This window comes from Arachis stenosperma, chromosome 8 (genome assembly GCF_014773155.1).
Source record: "Arachis stenosperma cultivar V10309 chromosome 8, arast.V10309.gnm1.PFL2, whole genome shotgun sequence".
In the NCBI taxonomy this organism is placed as follows: domain Eukaryota; kingdom Viridiplantae; phylum Streptophyta; class Magnoliopsida; order Fabales; family Fabaceae; genus Arachis; species Arachis stenosperma.
Genome location: NC_080384.1, coordinates 11,170,966 through 11,196,856, shown reverse-complemented (window position 1 = coordinate 11,196,856; position 25,891 = coordinate 11,170,966). Strand labels below are relative to the sequence as shown.

Below are 25,891 nucleotides of genomic sequence, written 5' to 3'. Positions count from 1 at the left end.
GGTGTAGATTGATGGGAAACCATGGATGTTATGTTAGTGGATAGGGTTTTTGCATTGGGTGGTGCGGGTAGGGGTAATCGGAATGCTCTATTTTCAAACCAAAAATATGAAATTTCTATAATGGCATGGTGACTGAAGTAGTTGTTAGTTAGGGATTTTGGCATATGATCTGTTGTTGATTGTGGATTCTATATTTTAGTAAAAATGTTGTATATTTTTTTTTCCAATACAGATGGAGAAGTTGCTGGATATAATGTTCCATCATGGTGGAACGTTTAAGAAGAATGCTGATGGAAAGTTGGTTTACTCACCTGACAATAAAGCTTGCTTAGGTGATTTAGATGAGGATAGACTTGATGTCTTCTTCATCAGGAACTATTTCAAGGAGTTGGGATATGACAAGGTAATTGAGTGTTGGTGGCTGGTTCCGGAGAGGAGCTTGGAGGTTGGATTGAGAGCTCTAACCACTGATGATGAATTAAGGGAGATGTGCTTCCATGCACAGATGAATGATGGCCTAGTAGATGTTTATTTCGAACATGGAGTTTCGACACCCGAACTGTTGGAGGGGAAAGAAGATGTGCTGTGTCTGGATTATATTCAACAAGAGGAGCCTGGTGGTGAGTTAAACAAGAAGAACACCCTTGAGGAAACCTTAAATGAAATGCCACATGATAAAGCTGATCCTGACCCAGAACCTCCTACCCCAATCCCCATTCCAAACAGTCCAACTGCAATCCCAGTTCCTGCTAACACTCCCATCAGAAAACCTATGCATGATGACACCAAGTCCATGGCTGATCATGAGAACCCCAAACTCCATCATATATCCAACCCAAAACCCACTACAAAATCCAATACAACCCCAACGGTCAATCAGAATCCAAAACCCAAACAGAACCAGAAGCCCAAGAAGACTCAACCAAAGCCCAAGCCCAATATTACTTCCAAAACCAAGCCCAAATTTAACCCACCTAAAAGAATCACAAGATCTCAGGCAAGGGGACAGTGGAGTGCTAACAAAGGGAAGCAAACTTTTCATGTGGATTTAACTGGAAACAGATCCAGCAGTGATGAAAGGAGTTCAGAGGATGAGTCTTATGTCCCTATCCAGGAGGCCAGCTCTAGTAGTGATGATGAATTGCTTAAACAACCAATTAGGAAAGAGGTCAAGAAGGTTCAGAAGGCCTCAGCCATGGCCAAGGGAAAGGAAAAGTTGTATAAAGACACTATTATGCAAGATGATGATGCAATTGTGGCAGACTTATCTGATATAGTAAGCCCCAGGCTCCTAACATCAAACGGAAACCAGGAAAGCTCACAACCAAAAGAAGAAATGACGCTGATGAGGGTCCTAGTGTAAACAAGAAAGCTAAGTAGACTGTTACCCTAAAGAGACAGCTCAAGCCATTCACATGCACATATTGTGGTGTAAAGGGCCACACCAAGAGGGGATGCAAACAAAAGAGAGCTGATGAGCTTGCTGCTGCTCTTGCGGCAGCAGCAGCAGCTGTGGCAACTTCAAAGGACAAAGCTACTGCTACTGGGAGTACACCTGCACCTGAAGCAACCAACAGTATCAATCCGGCAACATCGGCAGCTGACATTCCACCCCCAGTGTCTGGACCGCAAGCTGAAGAGGTTGAATTATCCCAACCAAGCTATGGTAGAACACAAGATGAGGTATAAAATGTCCCAAATGATTTGTTGTTCATAATCCTATATTTAACTCCCCTTTTCACAGTAACTCATTTAACTTATTACACTTCAAGCAGGCACCACCACCACCAGCAACAAGGCCACCTAAGTTACCAACTAAACGGAAGACCACACCACAACCAGTAACTTCTTCTGTCGATCCCATGCAAGGAGCAACTGCAGCCACAGCTTCAAGGTTGGAAAGGTTCATGAAGATGGTTCCAACACCTCAGTTCAAGGCACCAAGGAAGAAAAACCCTTGATTGGGATGTTGTAGCAGCTGCTTTAACAATATATATGGGATTTGGGCATTGGTTGATATTTTGGATTTTTTGTTACCTCTCTTAGGGAATGGCTCTTATGTAGACTGTATGGTTTATTTTGATTTTCTGGTAGTAGATAATTTAACAGAGTTTATGCTTGAAGGTAGCTGTTTCAGTCTGTTTATCCTTATGTGGACAACTACAACTATGTTACATTGACAATGTCTTGTTTATAATCTACAAAGCTACTATTATCAATTTACATCTTATGTTCATTCAGTTTGGTTTCTTTTTTTGTAAAATCTATCTACAAATAACACACCAATAAATTAAACATTTCCCATACATTCATTAACAGATGCTTCCAAACACAGTTCTTACACTTTTCTCATCACAGGTGAAACAAGTTCTTACATTTTTAACATCACACCTAAAACAACAACTAACATAGAAAAAAATAACAATCCTAACATTTGTATCATATATTTCTGGGTCCTTAACTCAGCCTCCAAATTGCCAATCCTCAAAGCAAGACTAACGCTCACTTCTTCATTGTTGTATGCAGCAGTATCTTCCAAATTTCCTTTATCATCTTCTCCAATGTCTGTCCATCGAAAGAAGCCACACCATTTTCTTCCACTACTCTGTGAACATGAAATTTGATTGTTACCATCAAATTAGTCAGCAACAAATCTTCATGAAACACTCACGTTGTAATTCGGGCATCCAAAGAAGGGCTTATTTGGGTGGGTTTCCGTTCCAGACCATCGCAGCACAGGACATTTCCCACACCCACACCGCTCTGGTACTCGCGTGCCTCTACTCTGACTTGGCCTCCTTGTGCATGATCGCAAAGAACTTCCCTCTCCTTCATCTGCACGTCCAACCATCCTCCAACCAGCAAAGCAATGGGTACGAGAATGAACAGGGAAGAAGAAGAAGAAGAAGAAGAAGAATAAGAAGAGGAAGAAGAAGAAGACGAAGATGTGCTGTGCCAATTCGGAGTTAGGGTTTAAAAAAGGAATCAGGGACAACATTGGTGCATCAAGTTTTATTTGCCACATCATCCAACCGTTGGACACTCCAGCATGGCACTCATTCGCCACGTCACTCCCGGCGGTAAGGAATCTGGCCGAAAAATATGCAGGGGACCAACTTGATGCATTTTTTTTAATCTGGAGGACTAAATTTGTGCAATTGGGAACTCAGGGACTAAATCGGTGCATTTTGTGAATCTCAGGGACCACTTTGGTATTTAACTCCTTTCTTCCTAAACTTTAATCGAAATAATCTTTTAAGACATGGAAGCCTATTAAGACCAAATTATTATAAGAGGAAAAGGGAGAGTGTTACTTGGCTCAGAATTCGGTGGTTCCAGAATCTTTGGACCACTTAATGGTCCCATTAGAGAACATGTTTTTAGAGTTTTTTCAACAATTGCTACATAGTCCTTGAACTAATTTTAATTACAAATTAACCCCATATATTTTATTTAATTATAAAAACTATTTTTTATTTTATAAATTATTATTTTATCAATTATCTATTATATTTATTAATAATCAAATACAAAAACAACAACCAATTATATCCTCTATTGATCCTAATAAAGCTTTTGACCATTCCAATCGATTAAAATATTAAATTTGATCTCATGACGTTCGTCCATAGCTTCCAAATCATGTTTCCTTGAAATTCAATCGATTGAATTACAGTGTATCACAAAACAATCGATTGAAAATTGTAAGATAGAATGGTTTTTACTTAAACCAATCGATTGTTTATACTTTCCAATCGAATGAATGCCCAAAAACAATCGATTGTTTTTGTTAATCAATCATTGAATTCACGAAAACAACATGAATTTGCCAAATACAATCGATTGAAAAGTGATGGCATTGAAGTTTTAGCCAAATTCAATCGATTGGTAATGTAATCCAATCGATTGGAAGGTGATGAAGTTGAATTTTTTGCCAACTTCAATCGATTGGTAATGCTACTCAATTAAAAGTAAATAATATTTAAACTTTTTTGTTTAACAAAATTAAAATAAAACACAAAAATAAGAATAAATTTGTATAGGAGTACATTCATTATGTTATAATTTTAATAATTAATGTAAATTTTAAAAAAATTGAATAAAATTTATATTTATTTTATTACATTCAAAAGTGAATTATATGTATTCTTATAATCAAGAAATATACTTAACTTCTTTTATAACAAGTAAGTTTTTCAATAATTTAATTTATTAAAAAAATTTCATCTTTTTATTTATCTTACAAAATAAAAATTCATATTAATAGTTTTGAATAAGACAATTAAAATAAAATATAAAAATAAAGCTTGAATAAAAAAATACAAAGTTTTCAATCTAAAAATATAAAATAGTTAAAAAATAAAAAAATTATTTAAATATAATTTTTCAAGACACTCTATAACTTAGATGAATAAATATTATTTTTAAAATGAATCATGATATATTGATACAAAACTTATTGTGTGTAAATTTTTTTAAAAATTAATAAACCTCTCTCGTTAATAACAATATTGGAACTTAAATTTGAACGCTAATTGATATTATATATTGTGTAGGTACTTAGAGTATATTAGAAAAGTACGTTAATAATTTGAAGAGAAAATTTATTAGTGTAAATTTATTTTTTTTTAAATTAATCCTTATTGAACTATTCTACTTTTATTCATTTAAAACATATCGTAATAAAAATATTTGTAACAATAATTTACATCCAATAAGAATATCTTAACGAGCAGTTACATCGTTCTGTCATGGGTTAATGTAAAATTTACAGAACGTGAGTACGTGATTGAGTATGTTGTTTTAGATTATAAACATAGGGGTAAAATAGGAAAAAAATATTCGACACCAAACCCTCTGTATTCCTAATATAAATTGTTATAGATAAGTATAGTTTCTTAAAATTTTGGGGTGTCCAGGCCACTACTTGCCCCCCTCTAGGTCCATCCCTGATTACTAGCTAATTAATTAATAATAAAAAATAATAATATCTATTTATTTTTTAGTATTTCTCAATTTTTATGAATTAATAAAAGATAAAAAAATATTTTTTCCTTACACAATCAATTTCACGAATAAAGTATCAAAACGAATAATTACAAAATTAGAGATTCTATTCACTGGCCTCGATTTTGTAATAAAAACAATAGTTTATTTTTTGAACACTACAATGAAAAACTTGATTGGACCTTTGCTGATTACTGCAACAGTGATTAACGATGAAGAAATAGTGGATATTAAATAGACGGATAAAAAATTAAAAAAATGGATATTGAGTAGATGGATGTTCCAAAGAAAAATAATTAAATTTTTTATAATCAAAGAAAATGATACACGATTTCAATGGTGGGATTGAATAATTAGTGATGGATTATTCACCAATTTATAATGTTAATACTAAGGAAAAGATAAGATTAGTTTATCTACATCAAAATAAAACAGCAAAAATTGAAGATAGAATTTTAAAGATAAGATAGATGAATAATAAGATAATTTCTAAAAAGATAACAAGATTGAAATAGGCGCAGGACACATTTCAATCGATTGGGTAGCATTACCAATCGATTGAAGTTGGCAAAAAATTCAACTTCATCACCTTCCAATCGATTGGATTACATTACCAATGATTGAATTTGGCTAAAACTTCAATGTCATCACTTTCCAATCGATTGTATTTGGCAAATTCATGTTGTTTTTGTGAATCCAATCGATTGAGTAACAAAAACAATCGATTGTTTTTTGGGCATTCATTCGATTGAAAAGTATAAACAATCGATTGGTTTAAGTGAAAACCATTCTACCTTACAACTTTCAATCGATTGTTTTGTGATACACTATAATTCAATCGATTGAGTTACAATTCAATCGATTGTTTTGATAAACCAATCGATTGAATTTCAAGGAAACACGATTTGGAAGCCATGGACGAACGTCACGAGATCAAATTTAATATTTTAATCGATTGGAATGGCCAAAAGCTTTATTATGATTAATAGAGAATATAATTGGTTGTTGTTTTTGTATTTGATTATTAATAAATATAATAGATAATTGATAAAATAATAATTTATAAAATAAAAAACAGTTTTTATAATTAAATAAGATATATGGAGTTAATTTGTAATTAAAATTAGTTCAAGAACTATGTAATAATTGTTAAAAAAATTCTAAAAACATGTTTTCTAATGAGACCATTAAATGGTCCAAAGGTTCTGGAACCACCGAATCCTAAGCCGTGTTACTCACCCTTTGAACTTGAGGCTTGTGACTTTTAACTTCTTGAGATACCTAAAATATTATTTATAAAGAGAATAGAATCAAACATGATTATCTCCTTTATTAGTGCAGCATGGCTGAACCTATTTAATGAGAAAATGGGAAATTTTTTTCACCTTTCAATCTTGAGAATGATGGTTCTTGCTCTTTGAGACTTCTAGGGTTTTCTAAAGAAAAACATAAAAAAAAAACATGAAGTTTTTTCATGAACATCAAAAGGTCGAATCTTAGAAGAGTGAAAATTAGAATTTTACTTCAATTTATTTCAAAGGAATTTATACGAAAACGAAGAAAAAAGCAAGAAAAAGACTTTTATCAGTTTGAAATTTTGATTAGAGGTTTTTTTCCTTCCATGACCGAGCTTAAAAGCTTGCTTTCATGGAGATTTCCTTGCTTTTTTTCTCTAGAATTGTCTTAATTTTGGGAAGAAAATAAAGTAAGAGGTGGGAGAGAGAGAAAGAGACGGATGTGGCTTTGAGGGATAAATAAAGAAGAAATTTAGTTACAAAGTAAGTTTTGGCAATAATTATCAAAATTATACATTTTTAATCCCATATTTTTATTTTATCAGATCGAATATTAAAATTACCAATATATATGACACTAATATTATGATTATAACTATTGTAAAATATTTTTAGATTACTCTAATATAGTTAAATTAATCAGAGAGTATTGATATTAATTTTTACCAGTTGAATTTTGGATTCAATTCTTATACTAAGGTTAAATTATATAGTTGGTCCTTATATTTTTAGTGAAATTGTAAATTGGTCTTTACATTTTAAAAAATTTATAATTAGGTCCCTGTATAAAGTATAATTTTGTAATTAGGTCTCCAATAACGTTTACCGTAAAAAAAAAAAAGTACATTTACCATAATGTCTTTGTCTTCTTCTTCTCCCTTTTCTTCCTCCTCTCTTCTTCGCGTTTCAGCTATTCTTTCTAGAACATCATTGTCGAACCACCATCAACTGCCCCTTATCACCATCGCCGTCGAGCCCCTATCCTTCGCGGGCCATCCTTCTTCTTATCTTCCTCCTCCTCCATTATCACCGTTAACCTGCCCGCATCCCCTTCTTCTATTATCCCTTTCATCCAGTGATTTTTTCTTTTTTTCTAATTCCAATACTGAACATCGATAACAAGAGAATAATTATAATTCCAAACATGCTCAAAGTATCACAATCCAATGCCTAAGAAGAAAACAGTAACAAATCAGCATAAAAACAGCAATCCAATTTACCATAATCATATAAAATAGCAAGAGAACAACATATTATAATCCAGTAAGCAATAACAGAAGGATGGGAAGAGAGGAGGTAGCAACGACACGAGTCCATCCGAATAACAGAGGTGAGAGGGAGGCGAGATAGAGGAAGGTGGTGAGACGCGACTCATGAGCACAGACACAGTGGATCCAATGCGGCAACGAAGGCTAGAGACACGGCGATAGTGAATCGAGGTGAAAAACAAAGAGCGATGGGGATAGGGTGCTGTTTTGAAAAGTGAGAAACAGATAGTGAGAGAGTTGGGGAGGGTTGGGTGGGTTTAGATAGCCCAGGAAGTTTTTTGTCATTTTTAAATGGTTAAGTTACATAGTTGGTCCCTATACTTTCACTAAAATTGCAAATTGGTCCCTACTGTCAAATACGTGCAACTCACATGTTTAAAATAGCGAATATGCTAGCGAATATTCGGTTAAATCAAACGTTATTTGAACGGTGGGGACTAAATTACAAAATTTAATTTTGTTTAGTGACCCAATTACAAACTTTTAAAGTGTAGAGTCTAATTTGCAATTTCAATAAAAATATATGAATCAACTGTGTAATTTAATCTTATACTAAATAATAACATATTATTATTTTTTTCTATGTATTCGATTCTTGCTCATCAAATAGAATCTAACTGTGTCACTCGATTTTTGCGAATTTTCAACTTATAAAATTCGAAAAGTCAATTTTTCAAAACCTAGGTTGTTATTACCTTAAATATAGGGATGACAAAACTCCCCGAGACGCGGAGATCCCTACTGGGACTGCTCCAAATGGAGATCCGACTGTAGGGACTTTTTCCGCGGGGATGGAAACGGGGGACAAAATTCTCCCGAGGCAGGCGCGGGGACCCGAGCAGGGATCCCCGTGCCATCCCCGTCCATCTCCGAAATTCATAAATTTAGTTAATTGTCCTTAATAGTTTATTTCTCATATATGTTTTTTAGTCATTTCACATGTCATATATACATATATATATAGAGAGAGAAACTCAAAATTTCTAATCCTCATTTGCATAACATTTTTTTTTAATTTATAGATCCCTAGCGTCGTCCATACTCCATCCAACATTTCTGCAGCTACTCCCTCGCCACTCTCTCGTCTCACCGCATTGTCACCGCTCACCATTCTATCACCCTCACCGCGTTGTTCTCTATATTCATGGCGTTCATTTCCACAACTCTGTCGTCATATCCATTCTCCTATCTGCTGTCGCGTCCCCCATCTCGTCTATTGCTCTGTGTTCTGGCTCGCCATGGTGTCACTCATAGCGTCATTTTGAAAGTCACCATCTTGTCGTTTAAACTTTTTGTATAAAATCTTGTTATTTTTGTATAGGATGAATACTTTTAACTCTATTCGTATAGAAATTAATAATTAGTCAAAACTATAAAAAAGATGAGAATGGAGTCTTCGCAGAGAATGAGGCCCTATGAAAAATTGGAATAGGGAGCGATATTCCTCCACAACGAAAAATGAAAACGGGGACAGGAAGTAAATTTAAAAGCAGGGATGAGGAGTAGGGAGACATCACCGCCTCTCGCCCTGCCCCATTGACACATTCCGATTTAAATACGTCAAATTTTAACCTAATAATCTATTAAAAAGACAAAACTTTTGGTCTAAAAGTAATATTTCATTCCAAAAATTGAGTTTTTTTTTAGTTTTTAATTCAACATGAATTATTTAGAGAAAAAAAGCAAGCTCATTAACGCCCACCTCTACAACACTCTCTCAGAGCTCAGGCCCAAAACAAGGCTCACCCTTCCGTCGCATTTGAAACCTTCTTCCAGATATAAAGGAACGATGTTTTTCAGATAGCTTCACATACACGTGTCTGTTGAAAGCTTTTGATGGTTATAACAGTTTTGGATGATGCAGATGATCCACGCACATGTGGTGAAGTTTGGGTTTTTTGGGAGTGATATATTTGTGCCGAACTCGTTGATAGATTTGTATTGTAAATGTGGGGGTGCTAGAATTTATGCCGCAATTTGGTTGTTTTTGGAGATGGAGGAACGGGATGTGGTGTCTTGGAACTCTGTGATTGGTGGGTTGGTGAGAGGTGGTGAGTTTGAGAAAGCCTGCAAGGTGTTTGATGAAACGCCTGAGAGGGATGTAGTTAGTTGGAACATCATGTTGGATGGGTATGCTAAGGCTGAGGAGATGGGGAAGGTGCTTGAGATGTTTGAGGGAATACCTGAGAGGAATGTCGTGTCATGGGCGACGATGGTTTGGGGCTACTGTAGAGTTGGGGATATGAATATATCAAGGATGTTGTTTGATAAGTGTCCTGGGAAGAACTTGGTGATTTGGACCACTATGATATCTGGGATGCTGAGAAGGGGCTTGTTAATGAGGCAATAAAGTTGTATGATAAGATGGAGGGAGTTGGGATGAGGGTTGATGATGGGATTCTGATAAGTATTTTGACTGCATGTGCCGAGTCTGGAATGGCCGTGTTAGGGAAAAGAATTCATGCTTCTGTTGAGAGGCGGAGGTTTTGATGTAGCACTAAGGTGTTGAACGCATTCATCGATATGTATGCGAAGTGTGGTTGTGTGGATGTTGCCCTTGGTGTCTTTAGTAGGATTGAAAAGAAAGATTTGGTGCCTTGGAATTCCATAATTCAAGGGTTAGACATGCATGAATGTGGTGAGAAAGCACTTGAGCTTTTCACTAGGATGGTACATGAGGGTTTTGAACCGGACAAATATACGTTCATTGGCCTTTTATGTGCTTGCACCCATGCAGGCCTTGTCAATGAGGGCATATTACTTCTATTGAATGGAGAAAGTGCATGGGATTGTTCCTCAAGTTGAGCACTATGGTTGTATGATTGATCTTCTTGGTCGAGGGGGACACCTGGAGGAAGCTTTTCAGCTTGTGCGCAACATGCCTATGGAGCCAAATGAAATAGTCTTGGGAACTCTTTTGGGGGCTTGTCGAATGCATAATGATGTAGATCTTGCAAACGCTGTGTGCGAACACTTGTTTGAGTTGGCACCATTGGATCCTGGAAATTTCAACCTTTTGTCAAACATTTATGCTCAAGCAGGGGATTGGGTGAATGTTGCTAGTGTAAAGTGGCAAATGAAGAACACAGGAAGCCAAAAGCCTTCTGGAGCTAGTTCGATTGAGGTAGAAGAGGAAGTGCATGAATTTACAGCATTTGATCAGTCACACCCTAAATCAGATGATATATATATAGAATGATTGACAGATTGATAAAGGACATTAACCAGGTCTGGAAAATCAAACGGAGGTAGTCCATAGCTCAAGAAAAGAAAATATGACTGTCACAAAATAGTCCATTTTAACATTCCATATATGTAAACTAGATTTGATCTCGATATGAGCAGTATGTGTTTATTGATCAGCTTAGAGTACATATTTTCTCTGTCATCCGTGAAACAGTTTTAACATTTTCGTACTCTTAATTCCTTATTGCCGTTTGAACATGGTTTATATGTAATTTTCTCTCCATTGGCTATATCTTCACAAAAACCTTTTAGCCTTCGGTTTGTTTCAGTTTAATACTACTAGACCTAATCCTAGTTTCAGCTGTTGCTTGGAGTTTTATACATCTCTGCATATTTTTTTTTTTTAAATCTTCAATTCACATTTACGGGATATTTTTCTAACTATTGTTGTGTATTTCTTCTTATGTTAATATATTTATTGTTGATCATCAACAGGAGCAACCTCTTTCCTTTTCACTGAGTACAAGCATGTGGGAATCTTCATGGTGGCTTTTGCCATCTTGATATTCCTCTTCCTTGGCTCTATGTAAGGATTCAACAGAAGCCACCAGCCTTGCACCTATGATGAAACCAAGATGTGTAAACCAGCTCTAGCCACTGCCCTTTTCAGCACTATTTCATTCTTGCTCGGTGGCATCACGTCGCTAGTCTCCGGTTTCCTTGGAATGAAAATCGCTACTTATGCAAATGCGAGAACCACTTTGGAGGTGAGGAAGGGTGTTGGAAAGGCTTTCATCACTGCATTTAGATCTGGTGCAATTATGGGATTTCTCCTTGTTGCAAATGGTCTATTGGTTCTTTACATTGCTATCAACGTTTTCAAGGTCTACTATGGCGATGACTGGGAAGGTCTTTTTGAGGCCATAACTGGTTATGGTCTTCGTGGGTCTTCTATGGCTCTCTTAGGCAGAGTTGGTGGAGGTATCTACACTAAGGCTGCTGATGTTGGTGCTGATCTTGTTGGCAAGGTTGAAAGGAACATTCCCGAGGATGACCCAAGAAATCCTACTGTAAGAGAGATCTCCCTGAGCTAGATTTTATTTTTAAGGTATTTTCAATAATTTTCCTGTATATCCGACTCTGAGTCAATCATGTTGTAACCAGGTGATTGCGGATAATGTGGGTGATAATGTTGGGGATATTGCTGATATGGGATCTGATCTCTTCGGTTCATATGCTGAGTCATACTGTGCTTCCCTTGTTGTTGCTTCCATCTCCTCTTTTGGGGTGAACCATGAGTTGATTGCTATGATGTACCCTCTCATTGTCAGCTCTGTGGGTATCATAGTCTGTTTACTTACCACCTTATTTGCAACTGACTCTTTTGAGATAAAGGCTGTGAAGGAAATTGAGCCGGCATTGAAAAAACAACTCATTATTTCCACTGCTTTAATATTTCCACTGCTTTAATGACCATTGGGATTGCAATTGTTAGTTGGATTGCACTACCATCTTCTTTCACTATCTTCAATTTTGGAATCCAGAAAGATGTCAAGAACTGGTATGTTTTACAATTCTCCATTAGCAAAATAATGAATGGTACATTGCCTATTTGGAACTAATGAAATTGCTTTCTGTTTGCAGGCAACTATTTTTATGTGTTGCTGTTGGTCTTTGGGCAGGGATTATTATTGGATTTGTAACCGAGTACAATACCAGCAATGCATATAGGTAAGCAGTTTTAGGATATATTTTGCACTTTCACATGTTCTCATTTTTAGATGTTACCTTATTTTTTCCCTACCTGCTTTTGCAGCCCTGTGCAAGATATTGCAGATTCCTGCAGGACTGGTGCTACCACTGATGTTATCTTTGGGCTTGCCTTGGGATACAAGTCTGTCATTATCCCAATTTTTGCTATTGCCGCTAGTATTTTTGTTAGCTTCAGCTTTGCTGCCATGTATGGTATTGCTGTTGCAGCACTTGGGATGCTGAGTACCATAGCCACTGGATTGGCCATTGATGCTTAAGGTCCAATTAGTGACAATGCTGGAGGTATTGCTGAGATGGCTGGCATGAGCCACAGAATTAGGGAGAGAACAGATGCCCTTGAAGCCGCTGGAACACAACTGCTGCTATTGGAAAGGTTTGGATTTTTTGACAGTCTGATATCTTGATTTTATGGAAACACCACATTTCCAGATAGGTGCGTGACAATTTGTTATTCTTTTTCAGGGATTTGCAATTGGTTCTGCTGCGCTTGTGCCTCTGGCTCTCTTTGGTGCCTTTGTGAGCCGTGCTGCTATCACAACTATTGATATGTTGACTCCAAAGGTTTTCATTGGTTTGCTTGTTGGTGCAATGCTTCCATATTGGTTTTCTTCCATGACCATGAAGAGTGTGGGAAGTGATGCACTAAAGATGGTTGAGGAAGTGCGCAGGCAATTCAATACCATTCCTGGCCTGATGGAGGGAACTGCCAAGCCTGACTACGCCACATGCGTTAAGATCTCCACCAATGCTTCCATTAAAGAAATGATCCCGCCCGGCACCCTTGTCATGCTTACACCCCTCATTGTCGGTATCTTCTTTGGAGTAGAAACACCTTTTGGTGTAATCTTTGGTGTCTGGTGTACAAGTAATATTTTAGTTTAGTGTACATATTTTATTGCATGCTCAATATTCAAGTAACCGATTGTTTTACTTTGGCTCTATCAACAATCTTCTGGGTTCTCCTTTTTACTGGAGGCATTTCTCTAGTCCCTGACTGGCACATGCCAAGAAGTAAAGGAGTTTACTGTGGAGTTGGGCTATATATATAAATTGATGTGAAAGGTTTAATGAGTATGGTCTAATGTGTAAATGAATTATTTGGATGTCATAGGCTGGTGCATCTGAGCATGCGAGAAGCCTTGGGCCAAAGGGGTCAGATTGTCACAAGGCAGCTGTGATTGGAGACACTATTGGGGACTCACTGAAGCACATATCTGGACCCTCACTCAACATTCTCATCAAACTTATGGCCGCTGAGTCCCTTGTCTTTGCTCCCTTCTTTGCCACCCATGGTGGCCTCCTCTTCAAGATCTAAACTTTGTTTTCATACACACACAAGACAATGATAAGACAAGTGCAAAGAGCATCGTCCATCAATTCACCCATAACAAGGAAGAAAACCCATCCTCATTCTACTATTTTTTTCTTCTCCCCCTACCCTTCCCTCCCCAATAAAAAACAATATAATTTTAATTTCGTCGGTAGTTTTTCAGATACTTGATTAGGTTGAATCTGCAGAAAAAAGTTTTCCTTGTAAAGAGGAGGTTGATGATGATGACTATGATGGTGTTGATGATGATGATATTTTAGAATAGTCTCTTCTTGCTATTGTTCCGGCTTCCTACGTTGTTTTGAATTGTTAAATTGGCTAATGGCTATATACCTATTTACTTACCCATTTTTATTTTCTCAGTGTTACATTATGATTGTGATTCATAGTTTTTCATACGCAAGGATGGTCAGCTCAAACTAAAATGATATGGACCTATACCGAAATACACCCACACGGACCACGAGGCACGTCTTTAACTTGGTACAATTTGCATTGAGTTTTATGTTTTATTTTATCTATTTACTATTTGAGAGTTAAAAAGTTTAAATTCATAACTTTATTTAATGAGCAGGAGTTAGGTATTTAGTTACTTAAATTAACTGGGGATCATTGGCCTCAGGGTTTCAGTGTAAAATTCAGATGTCACAGAGTCACAAAGAACTAAGGTGAGAAAATTGAATTCTTTATCGGAGTTAAAAGACTCCTTTTCAGATGGGGTGTAGTGAAATTTAGAAAGAGTCCTGATAGGGAGTCAATGAACTATTTGTACAATGTGTATAATGGATTATTGAGTTACAAAATAAACATCTCCTATACTATCTAGAATGACCATCCAAGTACTAGGAATAATAAACATCTTCCCAAAAACTTAAATTGATTTTGGGGTTTACTAAGAATCAAATTCTTAACTTTTCGGATCTAGAGTTCTAATACCATGTCATGATACCATTCATCTCAAAAGCTTCAATTGATAGGAAAATGTAACACTAATGGTTATATCTCTAATACTCCCTAAACTTTTATTATGCACATTGTACAAATATTCTTTTGGCTCCTACCTCACGGCGTTGTTGTTAATTAACGGCGTTGTTGTTAATTAACCGTATTTGTCTCGAAAAAAAATTCTACATGTACATTAAACTTGACTTCAAATTATACTCTATTTAAGATAAAATGAAGGACCTCAGTACAATGCATGAAATAAAAATTCTTTGATTCCGGTGATGTCATTTTAATATTTTTTTGGTTGGGTTTGTGGGTGATGGGTCATGGTACTGCATTGCATTGCATCGGGACAAGGACAAGTAGTCATAATTCATAAATATAAACACCGAATTTTTATTTATCTTTTATTTATCTTTTGTGTGTCATTAAGTTTTACAAATTATGCTGCATTATGACTGGCTTAATTCTGAGATTAATTTATTTGTCTTAGTTTAAGGTAGATATATGAGTTTTTAAATATGGTGATATGGTGAAAAAATTTTATTTTTGATTTACTATCTTATTTTTCCATATACAACTCCTGAACTATACTTTTGTTGTACAGTGCATCCTGCATAGGTTTTTGTTGCATTGAATGGTGCATTTCAATAATTTCTACTGTTACTGGTTTTAGATCTGAAATTGTGGTTGATGATTGCTGAATTATTGCTTGATTCTGGCAAGATTGAAAGCTTATCTGGTTGTTAGCGATGATTGAACCATCTTAGAGTTTTTCCTTCCATAACTTGAATCATTGAATGATTAGCTATGCTCCAGTACTGTTCTGTACTCTATATTCTGTACTCTATATTCTGTATTTTTGGTGTTGATTGAATCATTGAATGATTAGTTAACTGCTGGTTTTTTTTTAGTTAATTTTTGGAAAAAGATTGTTAATCTTTGTTAAAATTGTGTTGAAATTTTGCTAAAATTGTGATTAGCTGAAAATTATGTTGAAAATTTTGTTGAAATTAGAGTTTCTATTTGTTCATTATGATCAATCTTTTGTTAGAGAAGAAATAAATTTGTCATCTTTTTTTTAATGAAGAAATAGATGAATTGAATTAACCGAATAAACTCAATTAACTAGATAAGTAGATGATCAAATATTTATTATTGATTTGGTTAATTCAATGAATTTTTTTTTTGTTTCTTGTGACTATCTTAAATTTCATATAATATAAATTTTATACTTATATAAGTTTTGACCTTTAATATTTGGTTTTTTATATTTGACTCGTGTTGTATTTAAATGTGATTATGAGATTTTAATTGGAATTATACTTTTAATTTGTATATATATAAGATTTATATCAGAATATATTTATATTTTTGTATATTTATATAAGATTTATATCAGAATATATTTATATTTTTGTATATTTATTTATAATTTGATGTTATTTTATTATAATTCAGTTATTTCAGTTGAACAACGGTTGAACCAGTTGAACTTTTAAACCGATGAACCAGTAGCTCGAGCGGTTTGATGATCGGAAGTGATCTTACTCTGCACTTCCCTTCAACTGCCACCCACGCGGTTCGGTCCGGTCTGGTTTTCACCGGATTTGACCGATTCTCACTGGTTCATTTCGGATTTGACCGGTTCGTACCGATTCTTTGCCTTGAACGATCCTAAATTTGGACCAGACCGATGTGAGGTTCGGTTCACCGATTTTTCGGTCGAACCGGTCGGTCCGGTCCGATTTTGACAACTATGATTAATGAAATGTAGAAAGTTGTATTTGTTTGCCTATAAAAGCATGAACGAGGTAAAAGAAATATACACTTAGCAAGAAAAAGCAAATACTTCCTCTCTCTCTTTCTTATATAAAGCATTTCTTTATTTTCTTTCTTCATATACTATTAATATAATATTAATATATTATCTTTATAGTAATATAATAGTATTGGTAAATACTAATAATATTGTTTTCTATTTATACTTTTATTTATTACTTCTTCCTTATTTATTTTACAACAAGAAAATTATTAATTCATTTTTTTTCTCGACAAAGAATTATATGATCTATAAGAATTTTGTTTAATCGAATTTCACCTAACCAGCAAGGGAAATTATTTCCCAACGATAAAGTAAAATAAACAATGTACTACTTAATATTAAATTGATATTTAAGCTTAGTTAACGATATGTATTCGGATTCTGCATTGCTCATTTACAGTGATACTTAATTGTTAATTATTATAGGATAGATCAACAATTCACATGGTGAATTCACTATATTATAAAATAGGAAGCGGTTTTAGTATTTTTTGTAGGGAAGCGGAACTTTGTTGTTCCGTTCAATATAGCCACTAAGATATACTATAAATTATTCATATGGTGGAAATACAAGAACGCCTTTATTGGGTGGAAACAATGAGAAGGAAACTCATGGATATCACGCAACTGGTTAAAAATTTTTTTAAGTATGTTAATACATTTCTCACAATTTTACGCTAAAAACTTCTTTAATATCATCATTATAATATTTATGTCATAATATGTAATTTAAAAACCAAAATTGAAGTATTATAATTTTAAAATTTAACATTTTAAAAAAGAAAGCGGCGAAAAAAATTCGATTATTAGTGAAAAATAAACATCAATCTTAACAGTACCTCAGTTGGTTAATATAGATAGCCTGTTAAGTCAGAATAAATCCAAAGAAAATGTCAATTTCAGAAAATATAGTAAGAAATTTTAGTCTTTAATAATTTGGACTTCTTTCGGGTATATAGTAAAAAAATTTAGGCGACAAAAGATATAAAATTATATGCAACTAGATTTAGATCCATGTAAAATTAAAATAAATTAATTTATATATATAAAAAATTATTTAATAAAAAAACTTAAAAAATTAATATTAAATTTATGGTAAAGTATACTTTTTGTTTTTAAAGTTTAACAAAAGTTTTAAAAATATCCGTAAGTTTTATTTTGTTTCAAATAATGTTCTGAAAACCGGTTCGATCGACCGGTCAAACCGGTCGAACCGGAAACCGCTGTTAAATACGATTCGAACAGATAGTAAACCGCCAATTTTAAAAACTGGAATTGAACCGCCGAACCGGCCGGAAACCGGTCGGTCGAACCGAACCGGAATCCGGCCGGTTTTTTAAATTTAGGCAAAACGCTGCGTTTTGCATGCTGAAAGGGCCAAAACCAAAAGAGAACCCTAGTCACCCACTCCTCTCCTCTCGAGCCTCAGCCTCCACTCTCACCTCTCACGTCTCCAGTCTGACTCACCTCGAGCTTCCGGCGCAACTTCCGTCGAGCCACCGCCGCCGTCACAACTTCCGTTGTGCTAACGTCAGCTAGCTCTATTCGCGCGCAGCCACGAAGTCAGCCTTCGAAAATCGCAGCCACCGCAGGGGAGGAGGGAGCCTCTGATACGTCGCCGCCGTGCCTCCATCGCTGCCAATCCATCACCGCCGCTGCTAGGGTTTGTTGGAGCTGCGCAAAGCCATCGTCGTCGCTGTCACGTGAGGAAGGAAGCGAGAGAGACCGAAGCTGCGAGAGAGACCGCCGCTGCTAGGGTTTGTTGTTCTGATTTCCCCACTATTGTTGCGATCTGCTACTTTCTTTGCAATTGTCTCTATTTCTGGATTTAGAGTTATTTTTTATTGAATTTCTGGATTTGAATTTTGAATTCGTGCTTGATCTGCAATTTCTGTTTAATTCTTCTTATTGTTGTTGTGGTTGAAATTCAAATTGAAATCTGATTCTTCTTCTTCGTCAATTTCATATTCTGGATTTGTTGATTTGTGAACTGATCTTGTGAAGTTGAATTTGTGATCTGTTGTTGGATTTGTAGCTAAATTGCTTGTTGAATCTGAATTTGCATCGATTTTGGCCTCTCTTTTTTCTTGAATTTCTGTTGATGTTGCTGCGAGTCTTGTTCTGTTGATAGCTGAGATTTGGTTGCCGTTGTTGCCTTAGTCTAGCTTTAATCTCTTCCCACTCAATTTTCCAGCAGCAATTTCGAATGTTTCCAAACTGGCAAATGGATTGAGCGCCTTCCATAACTGAAACCATCTTAGAGCTTTCCCTTTCAAACCTCTTTCCACCTCTATGAATCTCTGCTCCTCAGGTGTCCATCCATAACCATCTTTCCCATTGAATATTGGAAATGTATTTTCAGATTGTTGAGTTATTTGTTTTCCCATGAAAAATGGAAGAAACCTCTCAGCGAGAGCACCAATGTTAGAACTCCTTCTATGAATTAGGGAGAGAAACTCCAAATTGAACCAAGTTCAATATCAATTCATTAATTCCTTTAAGCTTTAATACATTGATAAAAGTCTCTTATCTATATTCTTAAAAGACTAAGTAATTCTATTGGGCATAACTAGTACCCTTCCTAATATTAAATAGTAACATGTAGTGGCCACATGAATATCAGAAGTATGCAAAATCAGCAGAGGATGCTGTTGCTGATGTTCTCAGAGCAGGTGTTTTATTTGCCATTTTCATTTCAAGTGGATAAATGGTTAACTGAATTCAATTTTTGTGCTGTTTAATAAGGCAAGGGATTATGAATATAAATGAATGTGATAAAATTGTGAATATGAATAAATATGATTGATGACAAACTTGGATGTTGGCATTTTATGTTTAGTTGGTTGTTTTTGTTATTTGACTTGAGTTTGTATTTGAATGAGATCATATTTTGGTTTTATTTTGGATGATATTTTAAAGTTTATATTAAACTATAATTATGTTTTAATGTATTTATTTATATTTTAATTATTATTTTATTATAAAACGGTTTTTTCGGTTCAACCACGGTTGAACCGGTTGAACCTATGAATCAGTAACGAGAACGGTTTGATGACCGGTTCGGTTTTCAGAACCTTGCACGAGAGAGAAATGGATCAGATTATTATACTATCAAAAAATGTAGTAGACGGAGGAGTTAGCATGATGCTTAACATTGCATGGGAGTTATGACGTGGCGCCTCATAGTGGTCACACGTGTCAAACCCTTCTAAATATATTTTTTTTAAAAAAACCGATATCAATCTTGATTGTGAATTTCGGTGCTTCCATAATCCATACATACAACATGCTACTGATAAGAGTTATATAGAAAAAAGAACGAACCGCATCAACAACAAGAAGGAGGAGGAGGAGAAGAAGAAGAAGAAACGGCGTCATATAGATACGTAGATGTTATGGCTACAAAGCTAGAGTATCTGTCTTCCATTGCAAAGGATGTTCTTAAGAGATGTGCACAGTAATATATTCTTCCTTGCCAATACATTTGTTATCAAAATTCAACTTCATATATCATATCATTGAAAAATGCTACACATACACTTGCATTCGAGGAATTGTTTACAAGAATTTGTTGATGAAATGACACGGCCACACATGTGGAATATTACTTTGTTTGTCATCTTTATCTATATATGAATTTTTATCAATTTCTTCTTCGGGGAAATGATACTATTTGTATCCAATTTAATATTTGCCCATTGAAGATTGATAAATGGATGTGACATTACATCACTGAAATGTTCGATTATTTGACCAAATTCCAATTTTTGCTTAATAATATAATTGGAGTTTTAATTGTTATGCACTAACACTATCATCCAATTGTATAGTTATATGAATTTGGATAATCATTTACGTAGTTAATTTAAAATCAAAACATAATGAATGTATAATATTAAAATCAAATTTTACTTATATTTAATGCAAAACTGTTTTTCGTAGTTAATAACATAATGCAAAACTGTTTTACACGGTATCAAAATCAGATTTTACTTATATTTAATGAATGTTAATCTAATTTTGATACACTATTTGTAATTGGATGACATTGTATAATATTTAGTTACTGCTATTGTTGTTTTTAATTAGGAAACTGGAAATTCCAGTAGAGGGATTGGTGGAAGAATTTGAATCAGGATGGAACCCAGATGAGGGAGACTACTGCAAAAAATTAGTGGAATTTTGCAGTAGCAAGACTCTATGTCAAAAAATGTGCCAGGATAGCATACAGGAAAAGATCAACGATGGCTCATTTAGCAGGTTGACCTATGATATGATGCTTGCTTGGGAGAGACCTAGATACTATGATGAAGACGGCACGGTATACATGCAAATTATTGTCTTACTCGTACATTTCTAAATTTACAGTTATTTGAATTGGGGTTAATTTATACTATACTAAGTTTTGAAACATGAATGCATTTTATTCAAATTAGGACTTTGGTGAATATGTCAATTTGAATATTTGGTGATGATTTCTTGAAGATTAGCTTGCATCTTAGTTTTCTTTATGAAAAACAATTTCGAATGCTGAAATTCAATCTTAGTTTCTCTAACTTGACAAAATTTGCCTATTGGTGGAATTTACTTGACATTGATCTTTCTTTCATCACATTCATGAAGATATAAGTTATTTTCTATTAGTTCCATTACTTCGCATCTCAAAGGAAGTACTTTACTGGGGAAATCAAATTTTCCCCTTTTTGAACTTATGGCAGCAAAGCATTCGTGCTGGTTTGAGATGATAAGTTATAGCTTCATCTTCAATGTTGATCAAAGAGTCTCTCTAAAACATTTAAAATTGAAGTTCTAATGAGCCTTTGGCATTTAGTTTTGTTCCTAAATATTTTGTAATGCAGAGAAATATGAATATATGATAAATGAAATTTTGCATGGTAATCAAAGTAAGCTTGCTTTTAGTAACTGCATAGTTTGAAATCATGTCATGCAACATTAGCCTATGATCTTGTGATTAAAAAAATGGTCTAAACAAAGATATGGTCTGGCTTGATCTCAATTTCAGCTTTGTCCCCTATTATATATATGAGATGTGAACTATAGTTTTGCTTTTTGCCATCCCCTGTAATTTAATCAGTTTAGAGGATAATGTTAGCATTTTGAGGTTTTCAGGAATCTGTAGCAAAGGAGCACGAAGAAAGGATAGCTCGAAAAGCCACTCAAGAACAGGAAGATATCCCTCTTTTTTATTCAGACATCATGCCTCTACTTGTAAGAGTGTTTCCTTCTCATTTTTCATGGTACTACAGAACATAGATGTTTTTTACTTCCTTTCTTTGTTGTTTCAATTGTGAGGTTGAATTCCAGCCATGAGAAGCTCGTCTTCTTGATGCAATAGTCAGTTGAATATTCTGTTTAGAACATGGAGCAGATTTGTTTAGTACATAGGAACATTTATGATTATAGGTTTCTGAGTGTACTTGATGCATTTTCTTTTCCAGGTTACTAATGAGGCCAATGTTGGAGAAGATGCATTTGTGTGGATGGGATCACAATTTCCTTTAGTAGCAGATGTTGCAAATGGAAGGTTTACTTTTGAAACTCTAACAGCACCAACAGGCCTCCGACTACACCATCCGGCATACGATATATTCTTAAAAAATATGGACAAGTAGGTGACTACCTTGGTATATATAGTATATGAACATTTGGCATAGAAGTTTCTAGTGGACATATAAATGATTTGATAGTTGTAGTCTATTGATTTGTAAAGATATTTGGAGTTTTGAAAACATACTTATTGTCTGGGATTCCCGATTCCTCAGGTGCATACAGCATTTGCAGAATCAGACAAAGCCAAATGGTGTGGAACTGGCCGATGACGAATACATATTACATGTCGAAGGAACAGCAAGCTCCCAGAGAGTCGTTCGCCACATTGGGACGACAAGTTGGCCTGGTCTGCAGTTTGGTTTATCTGACTATTCATTCCAATATTAAAACGGAAATCTTAGTAAATTAATCCGTTCATGTTGCTTTGATTTTAATTGACAGGTAGGCTAACTCTGACCAACTATGCTCTTTACTTCGAGGCCTCGGGAATAATAAATTACGAAGATGCTATAAAAATGGACCTCTCCAAGGATGTCGAGCAGAGTGTAAAACCAGCTGCCACAGGTCCCTGGGGAGCTCAACTTTTTGACAAGGCCATAATCTATGAATCATCTGATTTGTAAGTGCATCAACATAATCCTTTGGAGATATTCTTGTTGAAAAGGAAAATGCTTACATATTATGCATGAGACATTGTCATCTGGCATCTTGTCCACCTTTGGATGGGTTGCGAGTCGGCATAGTGTGTCGAAGTTGATATGTACACATAACTAATCTTCACTTATGTCATTGATATGAAGAAATTTCTTCTGAATTTTCTAGATCAGAGGAGATTGTACTAGAGTTTCCAGAACTCACAAGTTCCACGAGGCGCGAACATTGGCTAGCACTGATAAGGGAAATAATGTTTCTCCACCAGTTTTTATCGAAGTACAATATCAATGGTCCAATCCAAGCATGGGAGATTCATGCAAGGACAATATTGGGAATCATAAGGCTTCATGCAGCCAGAGAAATGCTAAGAATATCACCACCTGTCCCAACGAAGTTCCTAATATTCTCCTTATATCACGAGCTGCCAAAGGGAGATTATGTTCTCGAAGAATTCGCGGATAGCCTCGAGAAGGTCAATAGCGGACACTCATGTAGCGCAAGCTCAATCCTTAGAATTATGAACATGTATAGGTCCATACCTTCTGATGAAATAGTAGATAAGCCAAGTCAAGAAGTTGAAAGTAGCTCCAGTGCTTTAGAAGATAGTCCTTCCTTGAAGACAGCTATCAAACAATCAAGGGAGGAAGAAAAGGAAGTTCTCATCGCGAAAGCTACGACTGAAGAATTAAAGGATGATGGTGTCATCGACAGTGTTATGGTTCTTACAGTAAGCATCCTCAACTATACATATATGTTTTGGAGTTGAAAGCATTGTTTACTCTGATTTAATTTTATTTTATAGGAACTATTAAAACCACTCAAACATGTAGTCCCATGGGTTCAAGGAATCTTCGCTTGGGAAAGGCCAATAAATACTGTTGCTGTTCTTGTTCTATCTCTCATAATCACTTATATGTAAGTTTTCTCACCCTTGTTCTTCACTCTTATGCATCTTTGCTTGTATACCCTTCAAAATGTTAGGTACTTAAATATTTTCCTTGACCATGTGTAAATACTCTATATAGGACAGTGTCGATTTATACTTCATTCATTATTAGATGAGACATGAGTCGCAGGGTATCTCATACGCAATAAGTACCCATAACATTTTTTCTTTGGTGCCTACTTACGTAAAAATGTATTCATGTAAAAATTATATATGAGAATTATTCGATGCTTTGATATGTTTGACTAAAGTACTTAACATAGAACATGTCCACATCTTAACTATCATCTTCACGTGAAGATGCCACCTTTTTCTTTTCGCATACAGAAAGGATTTAACATGATGTAGACCTTGCAGGGAGTGGGTTGGTAAGGCAATCGCGTGTTTCTTGATATGGGTGATAGTAAAGATGCTTGAGGCAAGAAAAAACAGGATATGCGAGAAGCGCAAAGAGATAGTAATAAGTAGAACAAGTATGGCTTCGGATCAGTCCACGGTGGAGAGCATTGTCTCAGCCCAGCATGGATTGTATACTGTTCATGAGATCATGCAGATAGCTAATATAGCAATGCTAAAGATATGGTCAATACTTATTTACAAGGCAGATAAGGTACGTACTTTAATATTTTTTGGCTCTTTAATATTTGTACCAAAACTTTTTGGTTATAGATAAATTGTGTATGGCGCATTTGTTGGTTCTTATTGGCAGCATGCAAATGTAGTGATGGTAGCAATGAGTGGTTTGGCATTCTTACTGGCAGTGATTCCATTTAAGTACTTCCTAATGGGAATCATTCTGCAAACCTTTGCCACAACGTTGAAGAGAGTTAAGTTGCTGCCGTCACCGTCGTCGTCTCCTGGAACAGGGAACAGACGCTTAAGGGAATGGTGGGACTCGATTCCAATTGTTCCTGTTCGTGTAGTAGACAATGCTCTTGATGAATAGGTCCTTTTCGCTTTAGTAGCTTACAAGATTGTATATATTATGAGTTGTAATAATACATGTAATAAAGACTTGGTCAAAGGTACAATAGATGATTTACGTTGGTATAATACAAAAGGAATATAGTATCAGAGACATGACAATATAATGCATGGATTTGAGCTTACATATACATCAAGGAAATTACACTGCAGAGTTCAATGTGCATTTCTCGTGTTATAGTGTTTGAAATTCTAGAGTCTATGTAAGAGAATGCAGAGTTCAATATGCATATGTAAGAGAATAATGGAAGACTGGAGCTTAGAGGGTTTTGTTATTGCTAGTTATATGTTACTTAACACTTAAATAGTTAAATCTTACCAGAAGATATTCAATAATAATTTCAAAATATTCAAAACTTGTGTATGCTAAAAATCAACGATTAAATTAGTGTGTGTTTTTTATAAATATATATTATTTAATTTATTTTTAATATATATTTTATATTTTAATTTATATTTTATATAAGTGACTAATTTAGTAATTAATCTTTTATGCATATGATTGATTTTTTGCGTATATTTAGTCAAGTTAGAAATATTAGACCCAGTAATGGTTTGGATTCCATTCTAGCAAAGTTTGGGTGTTAGTGTGTAGTTGCATTGTTTACCTCAACACCCAAAATTAAGATCCTCAATTATTTCTGGTGCAGGTGCCGTTAATAAATGTACTGAGATAATAATAAGCAATCTCAGACTCTTCCATGGGAAGTAAGGGTGTCCATGGATCGGATTCGATCCGCATATCCGCGGTGTTTATTTGAATTCAATCTGAAAATTGCGGATATGGATCTGATCCGCAAAGTTTTCCGATCGGATCGGTCGGATCCGCACACTAATCGGATCGGATTGCGGATTTTGTGTTGGTATCCGCATATCCGCGTATCCGCAAAATTAAAAAAATAAATAAGTAAATATTCTTTTTATGTTTTATTTCAATTAATAATTATCATATATGTTATATTATTTTAATTTATTATTTTAAAAAAGTATGTTAAATATTATTTTAAGAATAAACATATTTAAAAGAATAGAAAAAATAAAATTTATTGACATTTTTTTAATAAAAATAAGCTTTTAAAAATATTTTTATGTTTTGCGGATATATCC

The 25,891-nt window shown here is 35.0% G+C and overlaps 2 protein-coding genes and 2 pseudogenes across 5 annotated transcripts; all 4 read left to right on the top strand.

Annotated features, from left to right (window-relative positions):
* Positions 1-232: 232 nt before the first annotated feature.
* LOC130945376 (pollen-specific leucine-rich repeat extensin-like protein 2) lies at positions 233-1,961 on the top strand. The gene is made up of 3 exons (XM_057874101.1): positions 233-1,351; positions 1,438-1,683; positions 1,776-1,961. Exons 1-3 carry the CDS (start codon positions 233-235, stop codon positions 1,959-1,961), a joined length of 1,551 nt encoding a protein of 516 aa, XP_057730084.1.
* A 7,269-nt stretch (positions 1,962-9,230) lies between these two features.
* LOC130945375 (pentatricopeptide repeat-containing protein At3g29230-like) lies at positions 9,231-10,769 on the top strand (annotated as a pseudogene).
* A 138-nt stretch (positions 10,770-10,907) lies between these two features.
* On the top strand, positions 10,908-13,844 carry LOC130945374 (pyrophosphate-energized vacuolar membrane proton pump-like; annotated as a pseudogene).
* Positions 13,845-18,011: 4,167 nt separating this feature from the next.
* LOC130944333 (uncharacterized) lies at positions 18,012-25,115 on the top strand. 4 transcript variants are annotated; one of them, XM_057872610.1, is made up of 11 exons: positions 18,012-18,386; positions 19,940-20,086; positions 20,719-20,950; positions 21,760-21,858; positions 22,089-22,258; positions 22,413-22,546; positions 22,642-22,819; positions 23,023-23,581; positions 23,657-23,769; positions 24,149-24,410; positions 24,510-25,115. In XM_057872610.1, the coding sequence occupies exons 2-11, from the start codon at positions 20,025-20,027 to the stop codon at positions 24,744-24,746; spliced, it is 2,046 nt and encodes a 681-aa protein (XP_057728593.1). In that variant the 5' UTR covers positions 18,012-18,386; positions 19,940-20,024; the 3' UTR covers positions 24,747-25,115. The 4 variants fall into 4 exon arrangements, with proteins under 4 accessions (XP_057728593.1, XP_057728596.1, XP_057728595.1 ...); XM_057872613.1 differs by having other exon boundaries at positions 24,523-24,751; XM_057872611.1 differs by having other exon boundaries at positions 18,013-18,386; positions 24,158-24,410; positions 24,510-25,113.
* Positions 25,116-25,891: the final 776 nt, after the last annotated feature.

Bases quoted from the DNA above. Each gene is read 5' to 3' on its own strand.
- LOC130945376 (XM_057874101.1), top strand. From the start codon at position 233: ATGGAGAAGTTGCTGGATATAATGTTCCATCATGGTGGAACGTTTAAG. The intron at 1,352-1,437 runs GTCCTAGTGTAA...TGTGGTGTAAAG, and splicing joins AAGAAATGACGCTGATGAGG to GGCCACACCAAGAGGGGATG. The intron at 1,684-1,775 runs GTATAAAATGTC...CACTTCAAGCAG, and splicing joins ATGGTAGAACACAAGATGAG to GCACCACCACCACCAGCAAC.
- LOC130944333 (XM_057872610.1), top strand. From the start codon at position 20,025: ATGGCTACAAAGCTAGAGTATCTGTCTTCCATTGCAAAGGATGTTCTT. The intron at 21,859-22,088 runs GTAAGAGTGTTT...TTTCTTTTCCAG, and splicing joins CAGACATCATGCCTCTACTT to GTTACTAATGAGGCCAATGT. The intron at 22,259-22,412 runs GTAGGTGACTAC...CCGATTCCTCAG, and splicing joins TTCTTAAAAAATATGGACAA to GTGCATACAGCATTTGCAGA.